We start from the raw sequence: 26,815 nt of genomic DNA, 5'->3' as shown, positions 1-26,815 counted from the left end.
CTGTCACCAATACGGAGATTTGTTCAGCAGATATAGCCTCATCGTGCCAAGAAAGAGAAATATCTGCCTCTACGTAGGATCAGAACTCCACCTCTAGGCCACCACTCCTATGGATGGCATTATGTATTTATAAATAAATAAACTGAATGGACCTCGGTTCTAAGCGGAGATGTGTCCGGCAGCATCTTTGAATGTGTCCGAGATGGCCCTTGGAAAGGAACAGGGTTTACTGCGAATATTTCAGCATGAAAACCGAGGGAGGCTCACCATTTTATCTGGCGTGTTCAGATAAAGATCCACTATGTAACTGATGCGCTTCTCCAACATGACGGTGTCGTCGTCAGGGTACATCAGCCGCATAAATTCAGGGTTTTCCAGAGTGTCCAACAGCAGCCGGCAAATGCCGGGTTGATTCTCTTTGGCTGCCACATGCATGACGTTGTATCGACACCCCTCCTAGAAAAAGAACAGAGGTTTTTTTTTGATTCCTCCATTTCAGCATAAACCCAACTTCCTTTTTTCCTGGGGGGCTGTTTCCCAGACTCTGCTATCAGCCTCAAAATTAGCTGATGAGGAGAAACCGGATGTATTGGTTAGGGTGTTGGCCTAGAAACCAGGTGGGAGTTCTAGTCTCACCTTAGGCATGAAAGCCAGCTGGTTGATTTGAGCCAGCCACCAGGTGACTGGGAGTTCTAGTCCCACCTCAGGCATGAACGCTGGCTGGCTGTCTTTGGGCCAGTCTCATTCTCTAAGCCTAATCCACCTCACAGGGTTGGGGTGTGTGTGGGTGGGTGGGGGGAATAGGAGGAAGAAATATTAGGTAGGCTCACCACCTTGAGTTATTTGTAAAGATAATCAAGGTGGGATACGAATAAAGAAATAAACTGCTCTGATGCCAAGACAGACCCACAAGGCAGCTACACATTTCCCTTAACAATCATGTCTGGAGGGGAGAGGAGGGAAAAAAGGGATCTGTTTGTCCTGCAACTGAGAGTGGCCGTAGCACCTTTTTTTTTACCTGGACAATTGTCGGATTGTCTCCAGAGCCGATGAGATAGCGAGGATTACTCCAGATGAGTTCTAAGAAAGCACTTTCGTCTCCTTTCTCCACGGCTTTTCGAAGCTTTGCCGTCAGGTCCTGGGTACGAGGGCTTTTGTAACTGTTGGCTCTTTCTTTACTGACCGTTTCCAGTTCAGGAGAGCACAAACCATCTGTTAAAAAGATATAAATAGCATGGTGCACGCTCCTGATTGAATACAAGCTGAAAAAAATGCATTGGCATTTGGCAAAATGCAAACTTACTTCTTACATGCAAAGGTCTGAAATGGCACACGTTAAGAGCTTTTGGTTTTCATTTGTCCACTTAATGTGTGAATTTTTAATTTTTAAAACGTTAGGGCAGGCTTAAGCATCCGTGGTCCTCTGTAATAGGATTAAACGCTTTCAGCATTCTTACCCCACCCAACACACACACTTAGAAGGTAAGCCTACGAAGCAGTTCTCACTGCTGACTTCACCTCTATTAGCTGCTCTCAAGATTCAGAGGTGGCTCTTTTTTCATAACCCTGCCAAGTTCATTTTTAAAGCACAGCTCATCCTTCTCTATAGTAATGGTCAGGTGTTTAAAGCAGCCTAAAAGCCACTTAGGGACGCAGTGGCTCAGTGGCTAAGAATGCTGAGCTTGTCGATCAAAAGGTCGGCAGTTCAGCGGTTCGAATCCCTAGTGCCGCGTAACGGGGTGAGCTCCTGTGACTTGTCCCAGCTTCTGCCAACCTAGCAGTTCGAAAACACGTAAAAAATGCAAGTAGAAAAATAAGGTACACCTTTGGTGGGAAGGTAACAGCGTTCCGTGTGCCTTTAGCGTTTAGTCGTGCTGGCCACATGACCACGGAGACGTCTTCAGACAGCGCTGGCTCTTCGGCTTTGAAACAGAGATGAGCACCGCCCCCTAGAGTCAGGAATGACTAGCACATATGTGCGAGGGGAACCTTTACCTTTTACTAAAAGCCATTTAACTCTAAAAGCCCTTGTGGAACACACTTAAGCCTCCCGCTTACCTCTACCGAAGACCGAACAGACTTTGACAGGAGACAGAGAGATGGTAGACTTGTTTGGAGACGGGAAGTAATCACAGACGCCTTTCGCAAATTTCTCTGCATCTTCTCGGTTTGAGAACGCTTTAAAACGTGACCCCTTAATCATTTTTACAGCTTGCAAAGCTTCCTTTTTGTCCTCATAGACGTGTACCCTTTCTGGGAGGGGGAAAAAAAAAAACAGCAGTGAAGAAAATTCATTTCCGATGAAAACAGAAATCTGTCCTTCAATTTTTAATCCCAAATCTACTTTATCTACTTTAGCTACTTTATGAGATGGCAATTTATTTTATTTTTATTTTATTTATTTTATATCCAATTTTTATTCCGCCCTTCTCCCTGAGGACTGTTACAGCAGAAAACACTCAGATCAATTACAGCAAATCTGCTTTTTGGTGAATTTTACTTTGGGGAGAATAACTGCAATACCACAGAACAACCTCTGCAATTTGTTTTTTCCAGGGCCTTCCACCTAACCGATCAATTCTAGTCAAAACTGCAAAGAGGAATCAAATTAAAGCCGCAGGACACACCATCAATACTGGAAAACAATTGCTAACTCGAGTTAAAATCACCTAAGATTATGATGCAACTTGGGGTTGTTTTTTCATCAGCAAGTCAATTTTGTTCCTTGCAAAACTAAACAACCTTTTGAAAGGAACTTAATTTGCTTAAAATCATGGCTCCAAGTCAGAGACAACATTAAAAAAAAAAAAAAAGCAATTAGATTTACAGTATATGTTTTGATGTCCTCCGGCACTGTTTTAAGGAGCCTCAAAGAATCTGTTGCATCTTCTGGGTCCTTGTTATTGCTTCCATTTCTGCTCAAGATTTTATAATTCCAAAACAAGTTGTAATTAACAGCTTGATCTTATCTTGTTGGAACAAACCGATCCTTAATACAGAATTGGGAATTCGCCTGAAGGGCCAATTAAGGTAAGAGCTAAGAATTGGAAGGAGACTGTCTTTCAAGAAAGCACGTGTTCCTGAAAAATTGGGCAAGGTGGATTTAGCCCAGAGGTCAGCAACCTGCGGCTCTGGAGCTGCATATGGCTCTTTCACCCCTCTGCTATGACTCCCTGTCACTCAAAATATGTGTCACAACCGCCAATATGCGACACCCACAGGCACACGATTGAGTTTTTCAACCCCCCAGTCAGCCAACCATAGATAAATCCATGAAAAGAAAAGTTTCCGAAGAAAACAGAACGTTTAATTCAACTACATAGGCTAGTTTTGTGGCTGCTCAAGAAATAGTCAGGCACGGGAAGGTTTTGTGGCTCCCGGTGTTTTCTTTTCTGTGGGAAACGGGTCCAAATGGCTCTTTGAGTGTTTAAGGTTGTAGACCCCTGACTTAGCCTATGTGGCTATCCCTGAATTCAGCGAACTGAAGATTGCCAGTTTTGGATGTAACAAACAGCTGGGTTCCTTTTAACAAGAGAAACAAATATTTGTGATTCCAAAAACAAGCAAGGTGGTGGTGGGTAGGGATGGAAGCAGCTTGCAAGCTCAAGATTCATGCAGGATTATCTCCTTCCTCTTAAAAGCTCTACTAAATCATCAATAATACATCCAGCTGATCTCTTTGGTAAAGAAAGACATACACCCTAGTATTTTTGTACCCCAAATGTTCCAATTTTGCATTGGGGAAGGGGCACACATGAGTCACCAAACAAATTCAAAATCATAATCCATAAACATTAAGCTTTGGGTACCACATCCCTGAAAAAAAAAAAATAGTATCGATCCTTGAAAAATGCAGCACTGCTATTTTTATGCCGAGTATTTATTGCTATCACACTAAAAGGTCTCCTCCAGCGGCCATTTCTTCTCAAGTAATTTGACCGCACTGGCGCTGGGTGCACATTAAGCGCGGGAAATCAATGCCCTCCTGTTGAATTTTTCATTTGCTGGCTGTAAGAAAGCCATCTATTAAGCCTCGTTGCCATTTGTCTCACATGAAGGAGTCTCGGACTCTTAAGGCAGCTAACCGTCTGCTGTCTGTCCTCGCAGTCGTGCTGCAGAAAGTCAGATATTGCTGGGACTGCAAGATCCATCAGCAGCAAGCAGCCTGCCCAGTTTCAGGGAGATGCTGTCAAGAGTTATCAGGGGGAAAAAAAGATGTGTTTACAGGACAACTAGTCCTCGAACCACAACTCGTCCTTTCAACCACAACTGAGCCCCAAATTTCCATCCACCAAGCAAGGTGGATGTTTAAGTGTGCTTTGCCTCTTTTATGACCTGCTTGGCTATAGTTAAGCAAATTGCTGCAATTTTTAAGTGAATCAAGCAGTGCATGGTTTTCCCCCCATGGACTCTGCTTGTCGGAAGTTGACTGGGAAGGTTGCAAATGGTGACCACAGGGCCCCGGGATGCTGCGTCATAAATGTGAGTCACGCCTGGTGTCTGAATTTTGATCACGTGACCATGGGGACACTGTGACAGTCTTAAGTGTGAAAAACGGTCGTAAGTCACTTTTTCAGTGCCATTGTAACTTTAAATGGCCACTAAATGAATGCTTGTCCCAAAGGTGCTTTTTCAAGAGGCAACTGGTCTTTTTTGTTTTTTTCTTTGATTTCACTTCTCATCCAAGAAGCTTCTTCAGCTCTGACAGGATGGTGGGGAATGGAAGGATTTATATTCCTTGCAGGCAGCTGGTCATATCAACCTCCAAGTGGCCTCAAGGACCCTCTAAAATAGCGGTCACCAACTGGTGGTCCGTGGACCACTGGTGGTCCGCGAGAAAAATTTGATGGTCCGCAGAAAAATTATTTGCATTTTTTATATTGCACTAAATTAGGGGTCCTCAAACTACGCCCCTGGGACAGATACGTGCAATGAACGTTTGTGTTGCTGCAGAGAAGCTCCCCCTTTGGGGTCTTTTGTGTGGGTCGGAGGGGGGCAGAAATTCCGACTTGGGGTCTGCTTCAGCCTCCTGGTGCAGGGCTTTGGGCGAAGACTGGAGGGAAGCGTCGCTGCTGGCGAAGAGCCGGAGGGCCTCGTTCCAGTGGGACTGCCTCATGGCCTGGAACTGGCTGACCATCTCAGCCTGCTGAGCCTCCAGGCGCCAGTACCTGGCCTTGCACTCCCGCAGGTCTTCCCTCTGCTTGGAAAGCCTATGCTCCTAGTCCTCAGTGAGATGCTTCTACTGAGCCTCCTTCTCGGTCAGATCCAATTTGAACTGAGCTGTTTTGCCAACTCTTTCTCGTGATGGCTGCTTAGCTCCAACAACTGCTTCCTGTTGGGGCCCTAAGGAGCCTGGGTGGGAAGGCGAGGAGTGGCTGGAAGGGGAAGGAAGAGTAGAAGCCAGCGAGGCACCCCTTGGTGCAAGTGACATTGAGTTGACCACGCCCACTCAGTCACATGACCACCTAGCCATGCCCACCCAGCTGGTCATTAGGCAGATCATATTAGTGGTCCGTGGGATTTAAAATTATGAATTTAGTGGTCCCTGAGGTCCAAAAGGTTGGTGACCCCTGCTCTAAAAGGATGCAAATGACCAGCTGTCTGCCAAGGACTATCAATCCTTCCATTCCCCACCATCCAGTCAGAGCTGAAGAAGCTTCTTAGATGAGAAGCGAAACGTCTTCAAAGAAAAACAAACAGTCCAGTTGCCTCTTGAAAAAAGCATCTTTGGGACAACCATGATCTGGAGGACTGAGAATCTCCATAGACATTTAAATGAATGGTTATTAAGACACCGTCAACGAAGGAGGCCCTGAAGGGACCAATTTCAAGCATATTTATAAAAGAAACTCTTACCATTTCTGGTCAATATGTCATCGTACACTGGGCACACCCCATAGTAGAGCAGAGGCTCCTTGGAGAGATTCTGGGAACGAACAGGAGAGCCGTTTGCTTCACGCAGCAGTGCTTCCTCCTCGGGAGGGTTCAGACCCATGCTGTAGCCAAAATCACCCTCCTCGGGAGGGGAGGCAAGGTGGCCATTCGTTTTTCCAGATTCTGGCTGATTCCCATCAGTTGCAGCAGTTCCAGGGACGCCGTTCGAAAAGGGAGCTGTGGCCTCGGAGGGTCCTTGCTGTTCCCATAAAGCCTGGGCCAATCTTTTTTCAAAAATGGACCTCGTGGTCAGGGTGATGGGCCCGCATTTCAGGCCAGCTTTGACGATCTCGTTTCTCAGCTCATCGGGGGTCAGTTGTTTTAATCGGGATAAGATTTCATCCATTGTTATCCTCCCTGTAAACCAAAAAAAAAAAAAAAAAGTTCAAGTACATCAGAAGTACAGGTAGTCCTTGACTTACAACAGTTCATTTAGCGACCCAAGTTGCAACGGCACTGAAAAAAGCGACTTATGACTATTTTTCACACTTACGACCCTTGCGGCATCCAAACTTTTAGATGCTTGGCAACTGACTCACACTTATGACAGTGGCAGTGTCCCCGGGGTCATGTGATCACCTTCTGACAAGCAAAACCAATGGGGAAATCAGATTCACTTAACAACTGTGTCACTCACTTAACAACCGCAGTGATTCCTTAACCACTGTGGCAAGAATGGTGGTAAAATGGGGCAAAAGTCACTTAACAGATGTCTCGCTTAGCAACAGAAATCTTGGGCTCAATTGTGATCGTGAGTTGAGGGCTAAACTGTATGGTTAAAAAGCTACGCAAATATAGGCAGAGTCAAAAGACGTATTGGTCCATTATGTTCCACATTGGTTGGATCAGTGTTTTTCAACCTTGGCAACTTCAAAATGCAAGGACTTCAACTCCAAGAATTCCCCAGCCATCATGCTAATGGGGCTAGACACCCCCTAAAGCACTGTGCACACTTATGGACATCATAAAGACTCAGGAAAAAAAAAACCCTTCTAGATAAGACAAGTTTGATAAACTCAGTTACAGCTGGATTGAAATATATTTAATAACTAATTAATTAAACATGTTCAATCTTCGAAGTTATTGTAGTATTTTTAAAAAAGCAGATTAGATCATTAATGGATGCCCTTAATCTATTTCTCTTTTAGCACAGGATCTAATGTTAGCAGCAAGCATGCTGAGAATTATTCTAGATCTTAATCATTAAGCATCTGGCAGAATGCTTAAATCCACTTCTGCTCCCTTATTTAAAAATAGAACAAAGTAAGAGCAAAATCTCAACCGTAAAAGGAAAACTGCCGTTGAAGACTGGAAATAGACATAAACAGAACGTTTCAGTGGAGTAAGAATATTGGATATATTAATTTTACCAATATTTTAGAATAGAAAAATTGCTACCAACTCCAAAAATCATGGATTTCGAAAGCGGGTTGGTTTCTTTTAAAATGGAAAATAAATTGGTCCTCCTGCCATAAGATTCTTTTAGGGATTTTTTTTTCCTCTGTATTGTTTCAAATTGAAGACACTGATGCCAAAGAAATGCTGTATTTAGTACTTTCTTGGGAAGCCTAAATACTTCAGACAATCTAACCAAAATCTCAAATCATCTTGAAACAGTTCCTCTGGACTAGGAGATATATCTTTGCATTCAACGGAATTTGAATACTCTTAAGATATGTTGACATCTTTGCAAATTTTATTATTGTTGATCACAAATGGAGAATACCATGCAACAAAAATAGTTTTAATCTAAATATATAAATACGTATTGCTTTCATGTCATCGATCACATCAGGTGCAACAGCAAAATCAACATCCAGAAAGCAAACACTTTGCTAGTGACTCAAGCAGCCTGAATAAATATTTATTAGGAATGCTTTAATTAATCTAATTTCACCAGGGAACTAGGATTTGGGTTTATATCCAAGCATGTTTGGCTTTCTCAAGAAAAAGCACCGGCTTTGATGTAAAACCAAAACAAATACAAGAGAACAGAAATATTGTAACTATTTTTATGCACTGGTGCTTTTTTTCTTTATTATACTGATATGTTACCAAATCTAAACCACCTTGTTTAGCAAGCCTAAGAATCTAAATTGGAACTACCATGGAGAGTGTCTTTTCTTTTTTGCTTTAAAAATTCTGCATTTCCATGTGAATATCCCTTAAATATGATGCTCCTCAGAATTACTTGACATTTGGGCAGCCCCATCTGCCCACATAGTGATAGTCTGTGCATCCCCAGAGGCTTCATACCTAAAATAAATATAGCATGGGAATCCACAGGGGCGGGGGGGGGGGGGCAAGTGAGGGCACAGGCATCCTGACAACTGGCAAATGATGCAATTTGTGTAGTTGCATCAGATGTCATAATTGCTATCTTTTTGCATTGATGGCTGGTCCTGGGCGCTGCGGGATACAAGAAAGAAGAAGGAAAAAGAAAGGGTAATTTTATGCCACATTTTTCATAGTAGTGTGTGATTCAGCGTATATTTTATTTATTTATTTGTATCCCGCCTTTATTATTTTTATAAAAACTCAAGGCAGCAAACATATCCAACACATCTTCCTTCTCATATTTTCACCGCGATAACCCTGTGAGGTGGTTTGGGCAGAGAGGGACTGACCCAAGGTCACCCAGGCGGTTTTCATGGCTAAGACAGGACTAGAACTCCCAGACTCCCGGTGGCTGGCCCAAAGTTACCCAGCTGGTTTTCATGCCTAAGGCAGGACTAGAATTCCCAGACTCCAGGTGGCTGGCCCAAAGTCACCCAGCCAGCTTTTATGGCTAAAACAGGACTAGAACTCCCAGACTCCCAGTGGCTGGCCCAAAATCACCCAGCCGGCTTTTATGGCTAAGACAGGACTAGAACTCCCAGACTCTTGGTGATTGGCCCAAAATCACCCAGCCGGTTTTCATGCCTAAGGCAGGACTAGAACTCCCAGACTCCCGGTGGCTGGCCCAAAGTTACCCAGCTGGTTTTCATGCCTAAGGCAGGACTAGAATTCCCAGACTCCAGGTGGCTGGCCCAAAGTCACCCAGCTGGTTTTCCTGGCTAAAACTAGAACTCACTGTCTCCCGCTTTTTAGCTCTATGCCTTCACCATTAAACCAGAGGTGTCAAACTCACGGGCTGCAGGCCGGATGTGTCACATGCTGGCCATGGCCATGCCCACCCCCCCCGGTTTAGCAAAGGGGGAAAAAAGTTGTGATACGCCACGCGACAAAACCTTTATGTTTCTCCTTGAACCTTAGATGGGGTTAGGGCTGGGAACAACGGCTCTCCTTCAGATGCTTGGCAGGAAAACTCTAAAATAGAAGAAATGAGGTACAGAGCATGTATGTGTGTGTGTGTGTGTGTTCCCTGCTTATAAAACATACGAAGAACGGTTGCTGGAACTGGGTATGTCTAGTCGGATGAAAAGAAGGACCAGGGGAGACATGATAGCAGTGTTCCCATATCTCAGGGGCTGCCCCAAAGAAGAGGGAGTCAAGCTCTTCTCCAAAGCCCCTGAGGGCAGGACAAGAAGCAATGGGTGGAAACTCATCAAGGAGAGAAGCAACCTGGAACTAAGGAGAAATTTCCTGACAGTGAGGACAATTAAGCAGTGGAACAACTTGCCACCAGAAGTTGTCAATGCTCCAACACTGGAAGTTTTAAAAAAGATGTTGGATAACCATTTGTCTGAAGTGGTGTAGGGTTTCCTGCCTAAGCAGGGGGTTGGACTAGAAGACCTCCAAGGTCCCTTCCAACTCTGTTGTTGTATGAAATGCACAGAGGCTTCCCAAATGGTTGGATGCCTTTGACAGGCAAGGCGAGGAAAGCTAACCCAAGGCCCTGGGAGAAGGGCAGCCTTGGCCCTTCATCCAGGCCTCCCTTCTGCTCGCCTCCCTTCCTGCTGCTCCAGGATTACCTGGTGGTCTCCCATCCCCACATTTCCCCCTCTCTTCCCTTATTCTTGAGATTAACCAAAGCTCTCTCTCTCTCTCCCCACCCCTCCCTTTCGAATCGCAAGACACCCTCCCCCCCTTCATCCAAGGCGCTTGGGGACTCCAGCTCCCATCATCCCCTGCATGGGAGGGGGGGGAATCCATAGGCGCCTCCAAGCGGCCTACCTGGCAGGGAGGAGGCGGCGGCGGGAGAAAGGAGCGGGAAGGCAGCCGCGGGGAAAGGCCTCTCACCTCCGTCGCAGCGGTCGAGGCAGCGCGGAGGCCTCTCCTCAGGAGGCGTCGCGGACGGAGGCGTCGCGTTGGGCCTACTCGGGCCTCGGCCTCCTCCCGCGCGCGGGCCTCGCTCCAGCAGCCGCAGCAGCCAGCCCAGCGCGCCGATAACGGCGCAGGCGGCCAGTAGCTCCCAGGCGGGCCAGCCGGCCCGCCACAACCCGGCCCAGCCCGACCAGCCGGCCGCCACCCAGCGCTCCATCGCTTGCCCGGCCAACGGACGCCACTGCGCAGGCGCAGAGCAGCCTCGGCAAGGGGTGAGGAGAAACCCCGGGCGGTACCTCGTGAGGGATTTCCCGGCATCCTTCGCGCTTCCCTTCTCCTCACGTCCGCGCAGGCGCAGACGGGCTCGCGCGGCGACTCCAGGCCCCGCCCCCTTATCGACCGCTCCAACGGACGTCCGCGCGCGGGGATGCCCGCGCCGAAGGCATCGGCTCTCTCTTCGGCTCCCCCCGTCGAGGGGCTCAGGAGGAGGAGGAGGCCGCCGCCGCCTCGAGGCCCGGCGCTGACTTCTCCCCGGTTGGCCTCGATGGCAAAGCGGGCCCCTCTCTCTCGCGCGCGCGCTTACGAGTTTGAAAGGGGCGCCGAGATGTCCAATCGCGGCCCTCTACGTCACACGTAGGGAGGGAGGTGGGGTCGCGCGTGCTCACGTCACACGTGCCGCGCTGCATGGCGGGAAATCGGATGGTTGAGTTCTGCCAATGAATGGGAGAAAAAGCCCATGATCCCTGCGGAGCATGGGAGGTGTAGTCCAATCTTGTCCGACGAGCCCCACCCGTCGCCTTGAGAAAGTGACGGCTCGGTTGCCCCTGGCAACGGCTTGAGGAGGCGGGGCAGAGAAAGGAGTCGCAAGAGGGAAACACTTCCGGTTTCCGATTGAAGCCGGCGAGAATGCCACGCAAAGGCTTAAGAGATGAGTGGCGTAAGGCGGAGTCGCATAGCAACCGGAAGTGGAGAATGCTGCGAAGTTCTCCAGCAAAGCCACGTTGCGCTTAACTCTTCGAGCATAGGGTTTAAAAGGTGGTTTAACTTTCTAGCTAGCATGTGGTTTGCAAAAGTGGATTTACCTTTGCAAATGGCTGGCTTTGCAAATTATTATCAGTTTTCAGTTTACTAAAATTCAACTTTCTGGCCAATTTTTATCTGATCTTTTTTTTTAATCAAAAGTCACTCCTTGTATTGATGTTAAAGAAACAGAAAACAATCAAAGGGACTCCCTATTATTGAAATCAGTTATTCAAAAAGGCCTCTTAACAGTCACAGAGTTGGAAGGGACCTTCGAAGGTCATCTAGTCCAACCCCCTGCTCACGCAGACCTGTACTAGGGATTCGAACCAACGAGCTGCCAGCCTTTCTGATCAACAAGCTCAGTGTCTTAGCCACTGAGCCACCTAATCAGGATTTAATAGATCATCTATTGGGCCTATCAGGATGTACAGGTGGTCCTCGACCTACAACCACCACGGAGCCCAACATTTATGTTGCTAAGCGAGATAATTGCTAAGTGAGTTTTGCCCCGTGTTACGACTTTTCTCGCCACGGTTGTTAAGTGAATCACTGTAGTGCAGTCGTTAAGTTAGCAACCCAGTTGTGAAGTGAAACGGGCTTCTTCCCCCATTGACTTTGCTTGTCAGGAGGTCACAAAAAGGGAACGCGTGATCCTTGGAGGGGGCAACCATCATAAATATGAGTCAGTTGCCAAGTGCCTGAATTTTGAGCATGGGGAGACTGCAACGGTCATAAGAGTGAAAAATGGCCCTAAGTCACTTTTTTTCAGTGCAGTTGTAACTTCGAACGGTCACTAAATGAATTGGACTACATGTACAGTTGATGGGATGTAGATTTAAAGGAGAGCTGGACACAGGAGCATTACAATGGGCAGCCAAAAAAATCAATAGATCACTGACCAAACCACCCCAGCCTTCCCACTCGAGGTACAAATGATCAGACTTAAATTATCCCAGGCAATATATGCTGTAGAGTGTAGACTAACATGCCTCTCCTATAAAATACACACTATAGAGTTAAAATACGCAATGGGCACACATATTTTTTTTAATGAAAAATAGTTTATTGCACAAAACCTTTCAAGGATGTTTAGCGTATCTTAAAGATTTTTCTTAAATTAACATGCCCTGTTTTTTTTTTAAAGCACAATTATTACTCTTTAATCAAACACATCTAACTCTTCTTTTGGAACACTCACTCAAACATGTTATGAAAATGACATTTCCCCCTCCCCCTCCTCATTAAATAGAATCAGACGACCATTTGCCGGGAACAAGAAAACGTGAGAAACTGATATGCATAAGATTCTCTTTTTGGAAAGGAATGCTCTGCGTGGCTATTGTTACAGAAAGGATTCCTATGACTAAGAATCTAAAAAAAATTTTTCCATCTCCGAGGGTAAGCATTCTGCGTTTTCAAGCAAGAGGGAGAAAAACACTACTTTGAAACAGATCCTCATTATAAATGGGACAGTTTGACCAGAGTTCACTTTCTAAATTAAGGCAACTTTCTACTTTTATTATGTAGCTGTCACTCGAAATGTCAGTGACCTAATTTGGTTTGTAAAGATGACACCTAGCATCAGTGCTCCCTTTTCGCTTAGTGCAGCTGCTTACACACACACACCCCAAAATAAAAATTACAATTCTGATATAGAGAAGGGCCAGTTTTCCCAAAGCATCTTTCAAAGTCTGCTTCCCTCTGGAGAAGTATTTTTCTTTCAAGCAGAATTTTTTTTTCCAGGTAGAATGAGACAAGGACTGCCTGATTGGAAAATGAAACCGACGAAGTCTCCAAATAACCTGGAAGACCGTAAGGTGAATTAATATTCACCATATTGTTGCACTGCAAGAAAATTGCTGTGAACAATGACAGATTTAAGCCTTCGGAACCACCGTCTGCTAATATACAGAAAAACACTTAACAGTCACATCTAGCTTCCAGAGATGAATAAACAGATATATTTTTTTTAAAAAATGCTCTATTAAATGCCATAAAGGCTCTATTATTTATTTTGAATATTTTTTTAAAAACCAAGGGACCAGTCCGAATGATTTATAGATCTTGGCTAATCTGAAAATATAAACAGAAAGCCCTGGTTTCTTGAAGTATGAATTAAATGACAGCACTTTTTTTAAAAAAAGAGAGACTGACACTAAATATTTTTTGGGGAGGAAATTTGCTGAGTCAGGGATTCCCAAACTTAACACTTCTTTCCCAGCCAAAATGACAAGTCACGGGAAATATAAATAAGATGGTCTGGAAAAGGGAAGCGGGAGAAATGATTTTTTTCATTTAGTTCACAATGGCGTTTTCTCTCTATTCTTGTTCTTGTCCCTTCACCTTCCCCAAATTGTTGAAGGAGTATTTTTTTAAAAAAAAAAAAATCTGATTTTATAATACGTACATTGCATTCAGCTGTGACTGTTGATAGGATGCTCAGAAAAATCTTCATGGGTAAATCAAAACTTGTGAAATGCAAAGAACTAAGTGGAACAGCAAAGTCTGGAAGTGATCATATACATATTATTCATTATGTAATATTAACTTTGGTGTTTAAATACTACCGTATTTCTCGCTTACATTAGCAGATACATAAGCTTCACAGATATGAGCGGCAAAAAAAAAACATCATTGCTATTTTACTGTATAAAACCAACTTTATAATAAAAGTTACCACCTGTCTAAATTGACCCATTAAGCCTTCAAGATGGTGTCTTGATAATTTTGGATTAGTCTTGTCAAATAGTTAAGTATATTTTGAGATTCCTTCCCCTCCAAATTTAGAAAGCTTTCCATTTAAAAAACCACCTTTCCTTCATGTATGAAATGAAAATAAAAAAATGCCTCACAGAACTTTCAGAATCAGAATATTAAAAATATTGAAACTCAGGTTGGAAAAAAGAGCTGAGCAATCAAAGTGTGCATCTGTTCTGAAAAAAAGCAGAATACCTAGAGAGAGAAAAAATGTCTTGGCTTTAACAGGAAAATCAGAGTGACATTTCTACAAATACTGGGGGGAAAAAACATTCCTTCCGCATTCAATCAATCCACACCACTCACAGTTGGGAGCTTTCTTTGGTCAGACTGTTGAAACAGAAATTTAATTTATAGATTGTGTCCATCTGTCAGGTCCTGCTTCGAAATTTCCTTCATCATGTTTAACGGAGTTTAACACTCCGTAAAGTTATCTAAACTTGAGGTTTAGCCCTGGGAACCAGTTTTTCCTTTGCTTTTCCTCTTTCTCTCTTTCCTCTCTGTTCTCCAAACATCATTTACCTTCTCGTTTTCTTCATTTGAGACTTCCCGCCATGACAGTTACGTGCTGTGATCATCTTCAGTTAGGATACAGCTCATTAAAGATCCGAAGTCCTCAATCAGGTTCATAAAATAAGATTTGACTAAGGTTAGGTGACAGAGGACACTAGATCGGTGTGGCATTTTAGGGGAAGCCTGGTATGCTCCCGTAAATATGATGTGCATGAACACAGGATGAGACTCACAGTTGCTGATTTCACAATTGTATCTGATGAGATCCCTCACCTGATTCTCACCTAACTTCCAGCCAAGATCACAATACTTCCTACATTTTTGTCCTCCGTTCACACTTCCTTTTATTTCCTGGCATATCCTACAGTGCAATTTGGCCAGGGTAAAAATTCTGTGTTTCCACCCAGAGCACAAAAAGGTGCTGTCAGTTGTTGAGAAACATTTTTTTTAAAAAAACAACCCTATTATTTCAACCGATTAATTATAAATGAAAATGCCTTTGCAAAAAAGGACATGAGTTCTGGCTCCTGGTTTAAGTCTCAGGAAGAAGCCACGGGGTAGGGGATGGCATTAAAGCTAAGAAACTAGGATTTTATAGGCAGAATACAATTGGAAGATAAATACGTGAATTAATTAAATATCTAAAAAGCTCTGGTTTTAGCTTTCTCAGGCCCATATCCACAACACGTTTTGCAGGACACCAAAACTTAAGAAGTCACCTTAGTAAGACCAATATATATATATATATATATATATATATATATATATATATATATATATATATATATATATATATATATGTATGTATATATATAAGAGGCTCCACAACAAAGCAACATCACCCACAACTCTTGTCCTGCAGATGTCTGCAAAGACAAACAACACAAATGTGCAAACAGCATCTGTCAGAACATTTTACTGGGAAAATTATTTGCTTGGGAGCCAGGTCAATCGACGCCATTGGAAACGGCTTCGCTGCGGTTTTCGAGACGAACAATTTGGTTGCTTGATTTGTCGGAATATGAATCAAAGATACGATCATAAAAATACTGGATTTGGTGGCGTAACAGTCACGGAATTCCCAAGCTTGAAGTGGATCGAACCGTCACCGAACGAGTTTAGCAAATATTTTTTAAAAAAAGTGGGAACTAAAAGGGACCCTGTTTTGTCTTCTCTCTGCAGCCATCCTAATTCGAATCCTCGGTTCTCAAAATTTTAACACGGCAAACCTCACATCCCTCTGTTCCAGCCCACCATCTCTACCTCTGCTCAAGTACGACGAACAAAGGTCGGATCAAGCCATGGCCTTCACATTTTTTCCCCCCGTTTGCTAAAACGAACCGTAGACCGAGGACTCTAAAAGGCTTAAGAACAAAATATAAATAGGGGTTTTGATAAATACTTTATCTCTCTCTCTCTCTTTTTTTTTAAACCTACTTAAAGCAGTTCTGACGGGAAATCCATGGGCCTTGGGAATCACTGGGCCAACTCTTCCTCGGCGTCCGTGCTTGGCTTATGATCCTGGAGGTCTCTGTGAGGAAGGCTCTCATTGGATAACAGAGTTACAGAGAGGTTACTAGTGAGGTCCGTCCACTGGCCTTCGATCTGCGTCCAGGAAGACATCGATTCGTGGACCGTCACGGTGTGCTCTTCCATTTGGCGCTGCAGGCTGTCCATCTCTTGCCTTTGAGAAGGTCAGAAACACGAAAGAGAAACACGGAAGAGAAGGTCAGAAACACGGAAGAGAAACGGAACGACTGTTTACAGCCCCTGGAGGCGCAAGGGGTTAGAACTGCAGTATTGCAGGCTGACTCTCTGCCCACCGCCAGGAGTTCGATCCTGAGTGGTTCAAAATTTGACTCAGCCTTCCATCCTTCCGAGGTGGGTAAAATGAGGACCCAGATTGTTGGGTGGCAATAGGCTGACTCTGTAAAACCGCTTAGAGAGGGCTGGGAAGCACTGTGAAGCTATGTATAAGTGCTATTGCTATTGCCTCAGCCTTCCAAGGTTATTTTACCGACCCAGATTGTTGGGGGCAAGATGCTAACTTGGAGAGGACTCTAAAGCACTATCAACCAGTATATAAGACTAAGTGATACAGCTAATTATTTATGTCTCTGTCTCTCTGTCTCTCTGTCTCTCTGTGTCTCTCTCTGTCTCTGTCTCTCTCTCTCTCCATGTCTGTCTAGTCTCCTGCCTGCCTACCTATCAGAATTCAGTATTGCAGGGTAACTCACTGACCACAGCCTGGGATTCAATCCTGACTGCCTCAGCCTTCCATCCTTCTGCGGTCAGTAAAATGAGGATCCAGATTGTTGGGTGACTCTATCAACCGCTTAAAGAGGGCTGTGAAGCACTGTGAAGTAGCATATAAGTCTAAGTCCTATTGCTATTCCTTCCTTCCTTCTTTCCGTCCGTCCATCCATCCATCCATCCTGCACAGTGGTTGAAATGTAGTATTGCAGGCTGACTCTGCCCACTACCAGTAGTTCGATCCTGAATGGCTCAAGGTTAACTCAGCCTTCCATCCTTCCAAGGTCAGTAAAATGTGGACCCAGATTGTTGGGGGCAAGAGGCTGACTCTGTAAACCGCTTAGAGAGGGCTGGAAAGCACTGTGAAGCAGTATATAAATCTAAGTGCTATTGCTAATAAGAAAAATCCTGCTGGACCATCTGTCTTCATTTCCCAGGTGCTTCTGGATGGCCACCAGAATCGGGAAAACAGCCCCTCACTCCAACCCTTTGTTATAGGAATATAAAGATATTCATTGGCAGTAAAAATGTGTCAACCTTCAAAGCAGAACTAGTGATTCCCAAATTAATTTAGAAAAAAAACCCCTCCAGTCTTGTACAGGTAGTCCTCGATTTAACACCCGTTCGTTTAGTGACCGTTCAAAGTTTCAACGGCTCTGAAAAAAAGTGATTTATGACTCCCCTCCCCCCCCACATTTATGACCTTTGCAGCATCCCCAAAGTTACATGATCAAAATTGAAGCACTTGGCAACTGGTTCATATTTATATGATCACCATTTGCGACCTTCTGGCAAGCAAAGTCCGGGGGGGAAGCCAGATTCCACTGAACAAACCGTGTTACTAACTTTTAACGATGGCTGTGATTTGCTCAACCGCCTTGGCAAGAAAGGTCGTAAAATGATGCAGTGGTGAAATCTAAAATTTGTTACTACCGGTTCTGTGGGCGTGGCTTGGTGGGGGGGGGGGGGTAATGTGACTGGGTGGGCGTGGCCATTTTTTTTTTAACTTTTAAAAGCATTTTTTCTACAACCTCTTTGGCGAAGAGGTTGTAAAAAATGCTTTCAAAAGGCTCTGATGATCCCAGCTGAGTTGCCTGATTGGCAGAGGCTTTTTTTCTTTTAAAAAGCCTCTGCCGATCAGGCAACTCAGCTTGGTTCGTCAGAGGCATTTAAAAGAACCTCTGAGGTTGTAGAAAAAATGCTTTTAAAAGCCTCTGACAATCCCAGCTGAGCCGCGCGATCATCAGAGGCCTTTTTTTTTTACTTTTAAAAGCATTTTTTCGTCCGAAGAGGTTGTAGAAAAAATGCTTTTAAAAATTAAAATAAAAAGCCTCTGATGATTGAGCGGCTCAGCTGGGCATGGGGGGTGGGGGGCAGGGACTTTTGCTACTGGTTCTCTGAACCACCCACCTCCATCGCTACCGGATTGGGTGATCCAGTCCGAACCGGGAGCATTTCACCCCTGATACAAAGTGCTCACTTGACAATCGTCTCACTTAGCCATTTTGAATTTGACTGTAGGGTGGTCGTAAGCCGAGGACTACTTGAACTAAAAAAAAATGCAGAATTCCTCGCACCGAGAGATTTCGGCAAGAACATCCGAAATAGAGAGTCCGTTTGTCAGAGTTTTACTGAGGGGGCAATCTTGGGAGATTTTTTTTTAAGCAAACTGGGAAGGGTGTGTGCGTATGCACTTTCAGCATAATTTGAGATTCATTCTGTCTGCGTGCTTTTCGTTTTTTGTGCGTGGCCCTTTTTGATGCTTAGTGTTGAAAACGACAGAAAAACATGACTCACCGGAGTTGCTGGAGGCAGCTGTTGAGGTTCCTCAGGGGTTCTTTACTCACGGCTGATGAGGGTTTCAGCAGCTCTTCTAGCAAAGCAGCTGGGACAGGACAATCGGGAATCTTCACCGGGGTCACCGGATTCGAACTGGTCTCCCCTTTGAGTTTCTTCTTTTCAAAAGAAAACAAAAGACCTTCAACCAACAAACTGACTTTCAGGGTTACAGTTAACGGTGGAGAATGGTCAACCCTGAAGCTGACCTGACCGAAGCCATCTTGACCGCTTCAGTGTTGCCACATGGGAGCTGAGGGATAGGGAGGAGGAGGGATTTGAGATAGCTGGGATTTTGTAGCCAAAGCAAAATACTTTCTCTTGGGGACCAAGGACGTTCTCACGCCTGGTCGGAAGGAAGGCGGAGTGATATCACCAGGCAACCAGACCGTGCTGTGATTGGACCCACGTGACTGATTGTTTTGAGAAAGGGACAAACTTTTAATTTGGTGAAAAACGCGGAAGCCTTCAGAATTGGGTTTTCACCAGATACGTGCTAATACGATAGATCCAATAAAGCTGTTCTTTGAGGAATCTACCCAGGGGTGGGCTTCAAAAATTTTAGCAAGGGGTTCTCTGCCCGGTTGCTGAGTGGGCATGGCCATGGTGGGCGTGGCCTAGTTGGTCTCCTGCACCGGGAGAGGGGTGTTTTTGCCCTCTCCGGGCTCCGGAGGCTTTCCTCAAGCATGCAGGAGGGCAAAAACAGCCTCCCCAGGCTCCAGAGACCCTCTGGAGACAGAAAATGGGCCCATTTCTGGCCTTCTCACCTTCCGGTAGGCCCTATTTTCACCCTCCCCAAGCCTCCGCACATGCCCTGCACTTACCTGCATCCAAAACGGGCTGCGTGGGGACTCCTGGGAGGGGCGGGGTAGGCGGGGCCAGCCAGGAGTGGGATTTGGGGGTTCTCCAAACTGCACAGAATCTTAGTTAAAGGTTCTCCTGAACCCCTGTAAACCCCCAGCAGCCCACCCCTGAATCTACCTGCCTCGGAGTTTTGCTTGTTATGGGTGTATTACTTGGAACCCTGACAGATAACTTAAGAGGTCTTAAAAGTCAGGGCCTCCTTAGATCCAGAGACTGCAATACAGGTAGACCTCGACTTACAACAATTTTTTTAGTGACCGTTTGAAGTTGCCACATCACTGAAAAAAAGTTACTTACAACTGTTTTTCCAACCATTTGCAGCATCCCCCATGGCCATGTGGACCAACATTTGGACGCTAGTACGGATTTGTGACGGTTGCAATGTTCTGGGGTGGTGCAATCCTCTTCTGACAAAGTCAATGGGGAAGCCAGTTTCACTTAACAACTGTCTTAATAACTTTAACAGCTGCAGTGGTTCACTTAACAACGGTGTCAAGAAAGATCGGAAAATGGGGCAAAACCCACTTAACTAATATCTCACTGTGTGAGTCGTAAATCGAGGACTACCGTGTTTCTCTGAAAATAAGACCGGGTCTCATATTAATTTCTGCTCCAAAAGACGCATTATGGCTTATTTTCCGGTTAGGTCTTATTTTGGGGGAAATACAGTACTAAACACCTCCGTCTGGTTGACAATCTTAACTGGGGCTTATTTTGGGGGTAGGGCTTATATTACGAGCATCCTGAAAAACCATGCTAGGGCTTATTTTCCGGTTGGGTCTTATTTTCGGGGAAACAGGGTACCTACATACAGTCCATGGACTGCAGCAACCAGGAGGTCCCTCATCAGTCTAATCTCACATAGTGGCTAAAGCAGAAAAGCAACTTCCAGATCAAAATGTCATCTGAATTGCAGGCTTGGGATCGAGGCTAACGGGAAAGCCGTCTGCATGAAAACGGAGGGATCATCTGCGTCTCCCCAGATACCTTTTTCATTTTCCCCTGTTTCAAATCCAGCTTCAGTTGCTGGTTCTGTTGAAGCAGAGTCTTGATGCTGTTCTTCAGTTCAGACATTTTCGCTTGGAGCATGAATTTATCTTTCTGAGTGATAGATAAATCGTCCCGAACCATCTCCAATTCTGTCTTGAGGTTCTAGAAGGAAGTGTGGATAGCCAAGAAACTGTTAATAGAATTCTTTATTGGCCAAGTGTGATTGGACACACAAGGAATTTGTCTTTGGTGCATAAGCTCTCAGTGCACATAAAAGATGTAAGTGATAAATCACAGTCATCATAAAAATACATTCATCATAAGATACAAGCGATAGTCATAGGATACTAAATAAGCAATCAACCTAATTGTGCTAGGAAACTAAATAATATAAATCGTAAGGATACAAGCAACAACATTATAGTCATAAGTAGAAAAGGAGATAGGTAATAGGAACGATGAGAAGAATAATAGTAATACAGTCTCAGTAAATAGTTTGACAGTGTTGTGGGAATTATTTGTTTAGCAGAGTGATGGCATTCGGGAAAAAACTGTTCTTGTGTCTAGTTGTTCTGATGTGCAGTGCCCGATAATGCCATTTTGAGGGTAGAAGTTGAAACAATTTATGTCCAGGATGTGAGGGCTCTGTAGATATTTTCACAGCCTTCTATTTGACCCATGCAGTATACAGGTCCTCAATGTAAATTTGTTGTTAATTGTTAAGCAATGATCATCACAAAAAAAGTGCTTTGCTTCTTTCAAACCTAATGCTTTTTAACTTGCCAACGAACTAGAGAGAAAGGGGAAGGAGATGGAATGTGGAGAATGTATGCAGAGATCGCGAGAGCTTGGAGCCACCAAGATCATCGCTGCAGGTGCCTGAGAAAGAGACGGACTTTTTCTCATAAAAGACCTTCTTGTAATTGGACAATGTGATCAACCAGGGGCGGGGAGAAGGAGAAAGGATTGTTTAACAGGGCAAGCATCTGCGCGGGAAACCAGAGCTGGTTTTGTTTCTTCAGTACAACATTGGTGTATCCAATAAAGTTTTACTTTTGGGAAATCAATTCTCCCGAGAGTGTTTCCTTGTTTTGTGTTTGCTAATTGGAGACAGTTGACAATAAGTCTAATTTGAACATTAGCCGAGCTCACATACTTATATTAAGGCAACATTTATTTCCACCAGGATGTGATGACTACATCATAACGGGGTTCACACAACACACCAAGCAATAAGCGGTGGTTTTCAACGACGATAACTGGCTTCATACAATAACGCTGAACCCAAGGCCAAATGAACCCGGTATCAGCTCAGTGTGTTGTGCCAACCTTGCTGCAAAATTTTCACTGCCAAGATAGTGATTCTAGAACAGCAGGCTTAGTTAAGTCTGAAACAAAAATCTGAATTCAGGCCTGAAACATCTCTGATCTTATTTTTATTCATTCGGAATCTTATTTTGCCTCTTAATTCTTTCAGAATGACCTGCCTAGGACGGGAAACATCTGTAGAATCCAGTGAAAATACCTGAAGAACTAACTGCATGCCTTCCAACTCCTTCTGACTGCGTTGCTCGGTCAAATCCAGCTGTTGCTTCAGAGTCTGGAGTTCCCTCTCTTTCTGTTCAACTTCCCATTTGAGGTCTTCCAGCTGCAAGGACCAACAGACAAGTCAAAATCATGGCAAGCTTCCGACAGACTGGAGAGCTCCCTCCCCCCCCCTTTCCAAGAAAGTACGAACACTTGAGAACTTTGTATTTCAAAAGGAATTGTTTACTGAAAGGGATGAAAGCAAATCAAAACTCAAAGCAGGCTCTGGGGTTCCTCAGAGCATGCAGTTCAGGATAAAGGAAATTAGGAACCCCCTCCCCACCTTCTGATGTGGATTCCGACCCATCCGCCGGTGTGAATTCGAATTGCACCAGCCTCTCTCAGAAACAGATACGAAGAGCTTCTTAGGATCTTCTTACAATCCATTCGTTCCCCCCCTCCCCTTTCATTTCCCGAGGTGTGAGGATTCTCCAGGCATTCCTGCCGCCAGGCAACGGTTATAAATCAGGGTAAAGTTTATACAAAGAGGATCAGGCAAGAAATTAGATACTTAGGACACATAGGAAAAGAATTAAATGTGACAACTCCAAATCCCCCCCACTTCTTCCGCAAAGAATGGCAGATACACGGATCTGACAGATAGTTTGATTAGGAGAAAGAGAATCAAGATAGCTTCTTCCTAGAAGTTCTCAGAGTATGTCTTTAATGATGTAACTAGCTTGCTTGAGTTTGGCAAGATTCCATCTACAGGCGAGGAACAATAAAGGACACTGCTCAGAAGTAACTTTGCATGTCGTTCTTGGTTTTTGGAGTGCCTGACAACCTTTGGGAGTGCCAACTGAGCCAGGAGGCATTTTCTGGCAGCCAGATCTACAATTTTATTACGTATTATATAGGGCAGGGCAAATAGATCCCTATATTCAGATTCCAAATACTGACAGGCTATAATAGGACAATGAAAACAAAATGCTTAACAATGCTTTTGTCTTTTCCCCACCTGTTAAAAATCCAAACTTAAAGGTAAAGGTAAAGGTTCCCCTTGCACATATGTGCCAGTCGTTCCCGACTCTAGAGGGCGGTGCTCATCTCCGCTTCAAAGCCGAAGAGCAAATGCTGTCCAAAGACCTCTCCATGGTCATGTGGCCGGCAAGACTAAATGCCAAAGGTGCACAGAATGCTGTTCCCTTCCCATCAAAGGTGGTCCCTATTTTTCTACTTGCATTTTTTACCTGCTTTCGAACTGCTAGGTTGGCAGAAGCTGAGACAAGTCACGGGAGCTCACCCCGTTACGCGGCACTAGGGATTCAAACCGCTGAACTGCCGAACTTTCGATCAACAAGCTCAGCGTCTTAGCCACTGAGCCACCACGTTCCTGTGTAAACTTGTACACTTAAAGGGAAAGTTTAAATAATTATGGATTGCCCTTCTTCTGTTGTTTTTTTTCCAGCTTTGATATGCCTTTTCAGAATACACTGAACATTAATAAAGGAGAATATCTGTAGCTCAGGGTTGACATGAGGGGTCCTTGGTGCTCTCTGAGCTTCCTTGTTTTCTTGCAGATGTTTCATCATCCCAAACAGGTAGCATCATCAGTGCATTGATGACGTTACCTAGTTTGGTTAATGAAACGTCTACAAGAAAACAAGGAAGCTCAGAGAGCACTAAGGACCCCACACCGAACATTTCCAATGAAGTTGCAACATAGATTCTTCACTAATTCAGATCTTTTCCCTCTTCCACCCAACTTCCTTTTCACTGGTGATTGTTTTCTTCTACTGGTGATTGTTCCCTCAGTGTTTTCCTACTGCACGCATAAAGCCCAAATGCCCATCAAGGAGGAAAGGAAAGGCCAAGACCGAGATTTCACCTCTTGGTTTTCTACAGGTTGCTTGTCCAGTTGATCATCCAGCTGCTTCTGCAGAAGCTGAAGCTGGGACCGAGCATCTACAAGCTCTCGCTGGATCTGAGAGACTTCCTCGGAGTGCTTTCCATCTTCTGCCCTAGAACAGACAAAGAGACTCAAATCACCTTGAGAACATCGATGTTCTCAGAAACTACTGGCCAACAGCATTAACGAATATGGGCTATAGATAGTCCTCAATTGAGCCCAAAATTTATGTTGCTAGGTGAATCTTCTCAAGTCACAGTTAGCACCTGCTAGAAGTTATGTAAGGGTCAATGGCACTCAAAGGAGGGGTTGAGGGGTCTGATTGGGTCTGGTAATAACTACCAGACACAATCAGTCCTAAACAAACATATTTTATTAGAACAGCTGAGAATTACTTCATTCTCAGCTTAGCCCTAATTAATTTCAAAACAAATCCTTCATAAACAGTCCTTCGTCCTTATCACCAACCTTTGTCTCCTTTGGCACCCTGCCAAAGGCTTTTCTTGGCAAAAGTTCAGAAGCAAGAGATGCCAACAAGAAACAAATGTAGCAACGCTGCTTTCCTACAAAGATCCCAAGAGCCGTTGCTGCTCTTTTAAGCCTTCTCGGAGGGGCCAATCATCTCCTGGCCTTACTCCCGAGTCGTCCTTTTTGCTTTAGCTGCTCTTGCCTTCTGGCAGCTCTGTGCATGCACACACTGGGAACAGGCTCCTCCTGTTCCTCTGCCTCTCTGCTATCCACCTCTGGAGGCTCCGGAGTCTGCGCATCGCTCCCAGATGGCCCTGGCCCCATCTCTGCCTCCGATGCAGAGCCCTAGTCTGGGCCTTCCCCTGACTCCAAGACTGGCCCATTGTTCTCCCCAGCCTCCTCACTGTCTGACTCCGCTGCCAGTTCCACAGGCTGCTGGTGGACCACAACAGTTGGACTTAGTTCGCGTGTGGCTACGTAGGGATTCCAGGCTGATACCTCTTTTAACTCCTCCTCCCACAGGTTCTACCAGTCCTTCTGTAAGTTGCCTCTCTAGCTCATTATCCCAGGTACACAAGGTTCCCTCCCCTCATTTGCACAGTTCACACACAACTAAGGCAGCCAAATGCACACTGCCTTAGAAACATCAGGGTTTCCTTTTGGTTTAAACACTCACTGCAACTTGTCGACTTCAGCCTGGAGAGCCTCGATCAGGACTTCTTTGGCTTGCAGCTCTCGCTTGACCTCGCCAAGTTCCAGGGCAGCAGCTTTATAATGCCGACGGTTGTGTGCTGACTCCGCTTTTGTCGTCGTAACCTGCCACAGCACATTGCATCATTACCACACTGACAAAATGTAGCCTTTCCCAACCTCGGTGCCCTACAGATGGGGTCAGGTTTCAGCTCCCCACACTAGAAGGTTAGGTAGGAATTCTGGGAGTTGAAGTCCAACCCATTTGTAGGACAGTCTATGCTGCTTAGGAAATGGTCAGATAAGAGGCAGTGTAGCCCACAGCTGCATAATGGGTGGGGCAAGAGATTCAGGACCCTATTTTCCCAGGCTGTAAAGGAGACGGTGGGAGAATTGCACTTTCAAACTTGCAAGATTCTGTCAAGGTTGCTTTACAATAAAGTAGAGTTAGTTTATCAGGTTCTGTTCCCTGTATGGTATACCTGATCAGGCTAAATCTGTGTTCTGACCCAGCCTGGGTTTTTAGCCAAGGAATCCGAATTGCTTGCTGTATACTAGAAACTAACGGTTGTCTCTGACAACCAGCCACTTCCAAACCCTCCTATTTATTTCCCAGCCAGGGAGAGGCTGGCTAGCATCTGCCTTTCCATGAGAGCCGGCTTATTGCTTTCCTTTGCTCTCCTCTCCACAAATACACACATCTGGGATGGGCCCCATCTGTTCCTCCCCCTCACTCGGCTCAGGCCCCAAAGACAGCTGCCTCTCCACCTGGGGGAGGATGGAAGCCCCCGACTCTGCCTCTGTCTCCCGTGCTGATTCCTTATCAGAGCCTTCCAAAGGCTCTGAAGCTGGCCCAGGCTCCCCCTCAACCTCCTCCTCATCTGACTCTGCTTCTGGCTCTGCTGGCAGCCGATGGGCCACAACAACCTGCACAACACCGCATTTCCAAGTCTCACATCTTGGCAATGTTCACAGTAATTCTAGGCAAAGTCACTCATTTATACCGTAAACCATCTTGACCTCCTGCCCAGAGGTGACCAAGCACCCAAGAAGTCCTTAACCGAGCTCTGAACGCTTTCAGCCAGGACGTGTACCTGTTCCTTAAGACTGAGAACGTTGGCTTTTTCCTTCTCCAAAGCCATTTGCAAAGTCTGAATCAGCTGCTTCATCTTTTGATCTTCTTCTTCTTTGCTCCTTAGAACCGCCTGGACCTGGAAGATGGGGAAGATCACAAAGCAGAGAATGCACCTGTCAGATCTGGAAGCCATCTTTTCCATTTGGGCCTTCAGGCCTGCCGCATTTTCTACTGTGGGAAAATGGGAGGGGGGACTGCATAGAGTATGGGTGATATGTAGTCAAAATAACATTCCTTCCTCAAGAGAGTCAAGGACACATTGCCCTGGCACCTGGAGTAGGATGACTGGGAAGTATCTCCAATTTGGATGGTGGATGATTGGACCATGTGAAGGACATGTGGGTACTGGGCAGGGACTTGAACTTTCCTTTGGGTGGGGAAAACATGGAAGCTCTCAAATTCGGGTTTTCCCAGATGTGCCAATATGACATCTCTAATAGAATGGAACTTTGAGGAAACTCAAGCCTCGGAGTCTTCTTTCGTTGGGAGTGTTACTTGGAACCCTGACAGCACTGTTTATTTCTGCACTCGGTTATTATTTAATTCGTCCACAGGACAAAGGACCTGCCTTGGCGCTAGTATTGGGGTTTAAAGCAGGGGTGTCAAACTCGATTTCATTGAGGACCGCATCAGGGTTGTGTTTGACCTTGGGGGGTGGGGGGCTGGCCAGGGTGTGTGTGGCCAGCTTGACGTCACTGGTGTTGGGGGCA

General features: G+C 45.1%; 2 protein-coding genes across 5 annotated transcripts in view; both read right to left on the bottom strand.

The window, feature by feature from the left end:
• The window catches only part of ANKLE2 (ankyrin repeat and LEM domain containing 2), a 28,215-nt gene extending 17,821 nt beyond the window's left edge, over window positions 1-10,394 (bottom strand). Inside the window, exons 1-5 of one of the 3 annotated variants that reach the window (XM_070950850.1) lie at window positions 10,051-10,394; window positions 5,857-6,291; window positions 2,059-2,253; window positions 1,019-1,212; window positions 268-456 (exon numbers count right to left, since the gene is read on the bottom strand). In XM_070950850.1, the coding sequence (XP_070806951.1) occupies window positions 268-456; window positions 1,019-1,212; window positions 2,059-2,253; window positions 5,857-6,291; window positions 10,051-10,357 (1,320 nt within the window). In that variant the 5' untranslated portion in view covers window positions 10,358-10,394. The remainder of the gene's footprint in view (window positions 1-267; window positions 457-1,018; window positions 1,213-2,058; window positions 2,254-5,856; window positions 6,292-10,050) is intronic. The other 2 variants (XM_070950852.1, XM_070950853.1) reach the window with 2 other exon arrangements.
• Window positions 10,395-12,229: 1,835 nt separating this feature from the next.
• Window positions 12,230-26,815, bottom strand: part of GOLGA3 (golgin A3) — a 45,089-nt gene continuing 30,503 nt past the window's right edge. Inside the window, exons 17-24 of one of the 2 annotated variants that reach the window (XM_070950483.1) lie at window positions 26,065-26,181; window positions 24,957-25,096; window positions 23,792-23,924; window positions 21,902-22,024; window positions 20,374-20,538; window positions 18,484-18,641; window positions 15,871-16,117; window positions 12,230-13,668 (exon numbers count right to left, since the gene is read on the bottom strand). In XM_070950483.1, the coding sequence (XP_070806584.1) occupies window positions 15,910-16,117; window positions 18,484-18,641; window positions 20,374-20,538; window positions 21,902-22,024; window positions 23,792-23,924; window positions 24,957-25,096; window positions 26,065-26,181 (1,044 nt within the window). In that variant the 3' untranslated portion in view covers window positions 12,230-13,668; window positions 15,871-15,909. Of the gene's footprint in view, window positions 13,669-15,240; window positions 16,118-18,483; window positions 18,642-20,373; window positions 20,539-21,901; window positions 22,025-23,791; window positions 23,925-24,956; window positions 25,097-26,064; window positions 26,182-26,815 lie in introns of those variants that run through there. The other variant, XM_070950482.1, reaches the window with a different exon arrangement.

Source organism: Pituophis catenifer, unplaced genomic scaffold, assembly GCF_029215685.1.
Source record: "Pituophis catenifer annectens isolate HBS135680 unplaced genomic scaffold, rPitCat1.0.hap2 SCAF_10, whole genome shotgun sequence".
NCBI classification, from domain to species: domain Eukaryota; kingdom Metazoa; phylum Chordata; class Lepidosauria; order Squamata; family Colubridae; genus Pituophis; species Pituophis catenifer.
Note: the sequence above shows the minus strand (reverse complement) of the source record. Positions and strands in the feature narration are given on the sequence as shown.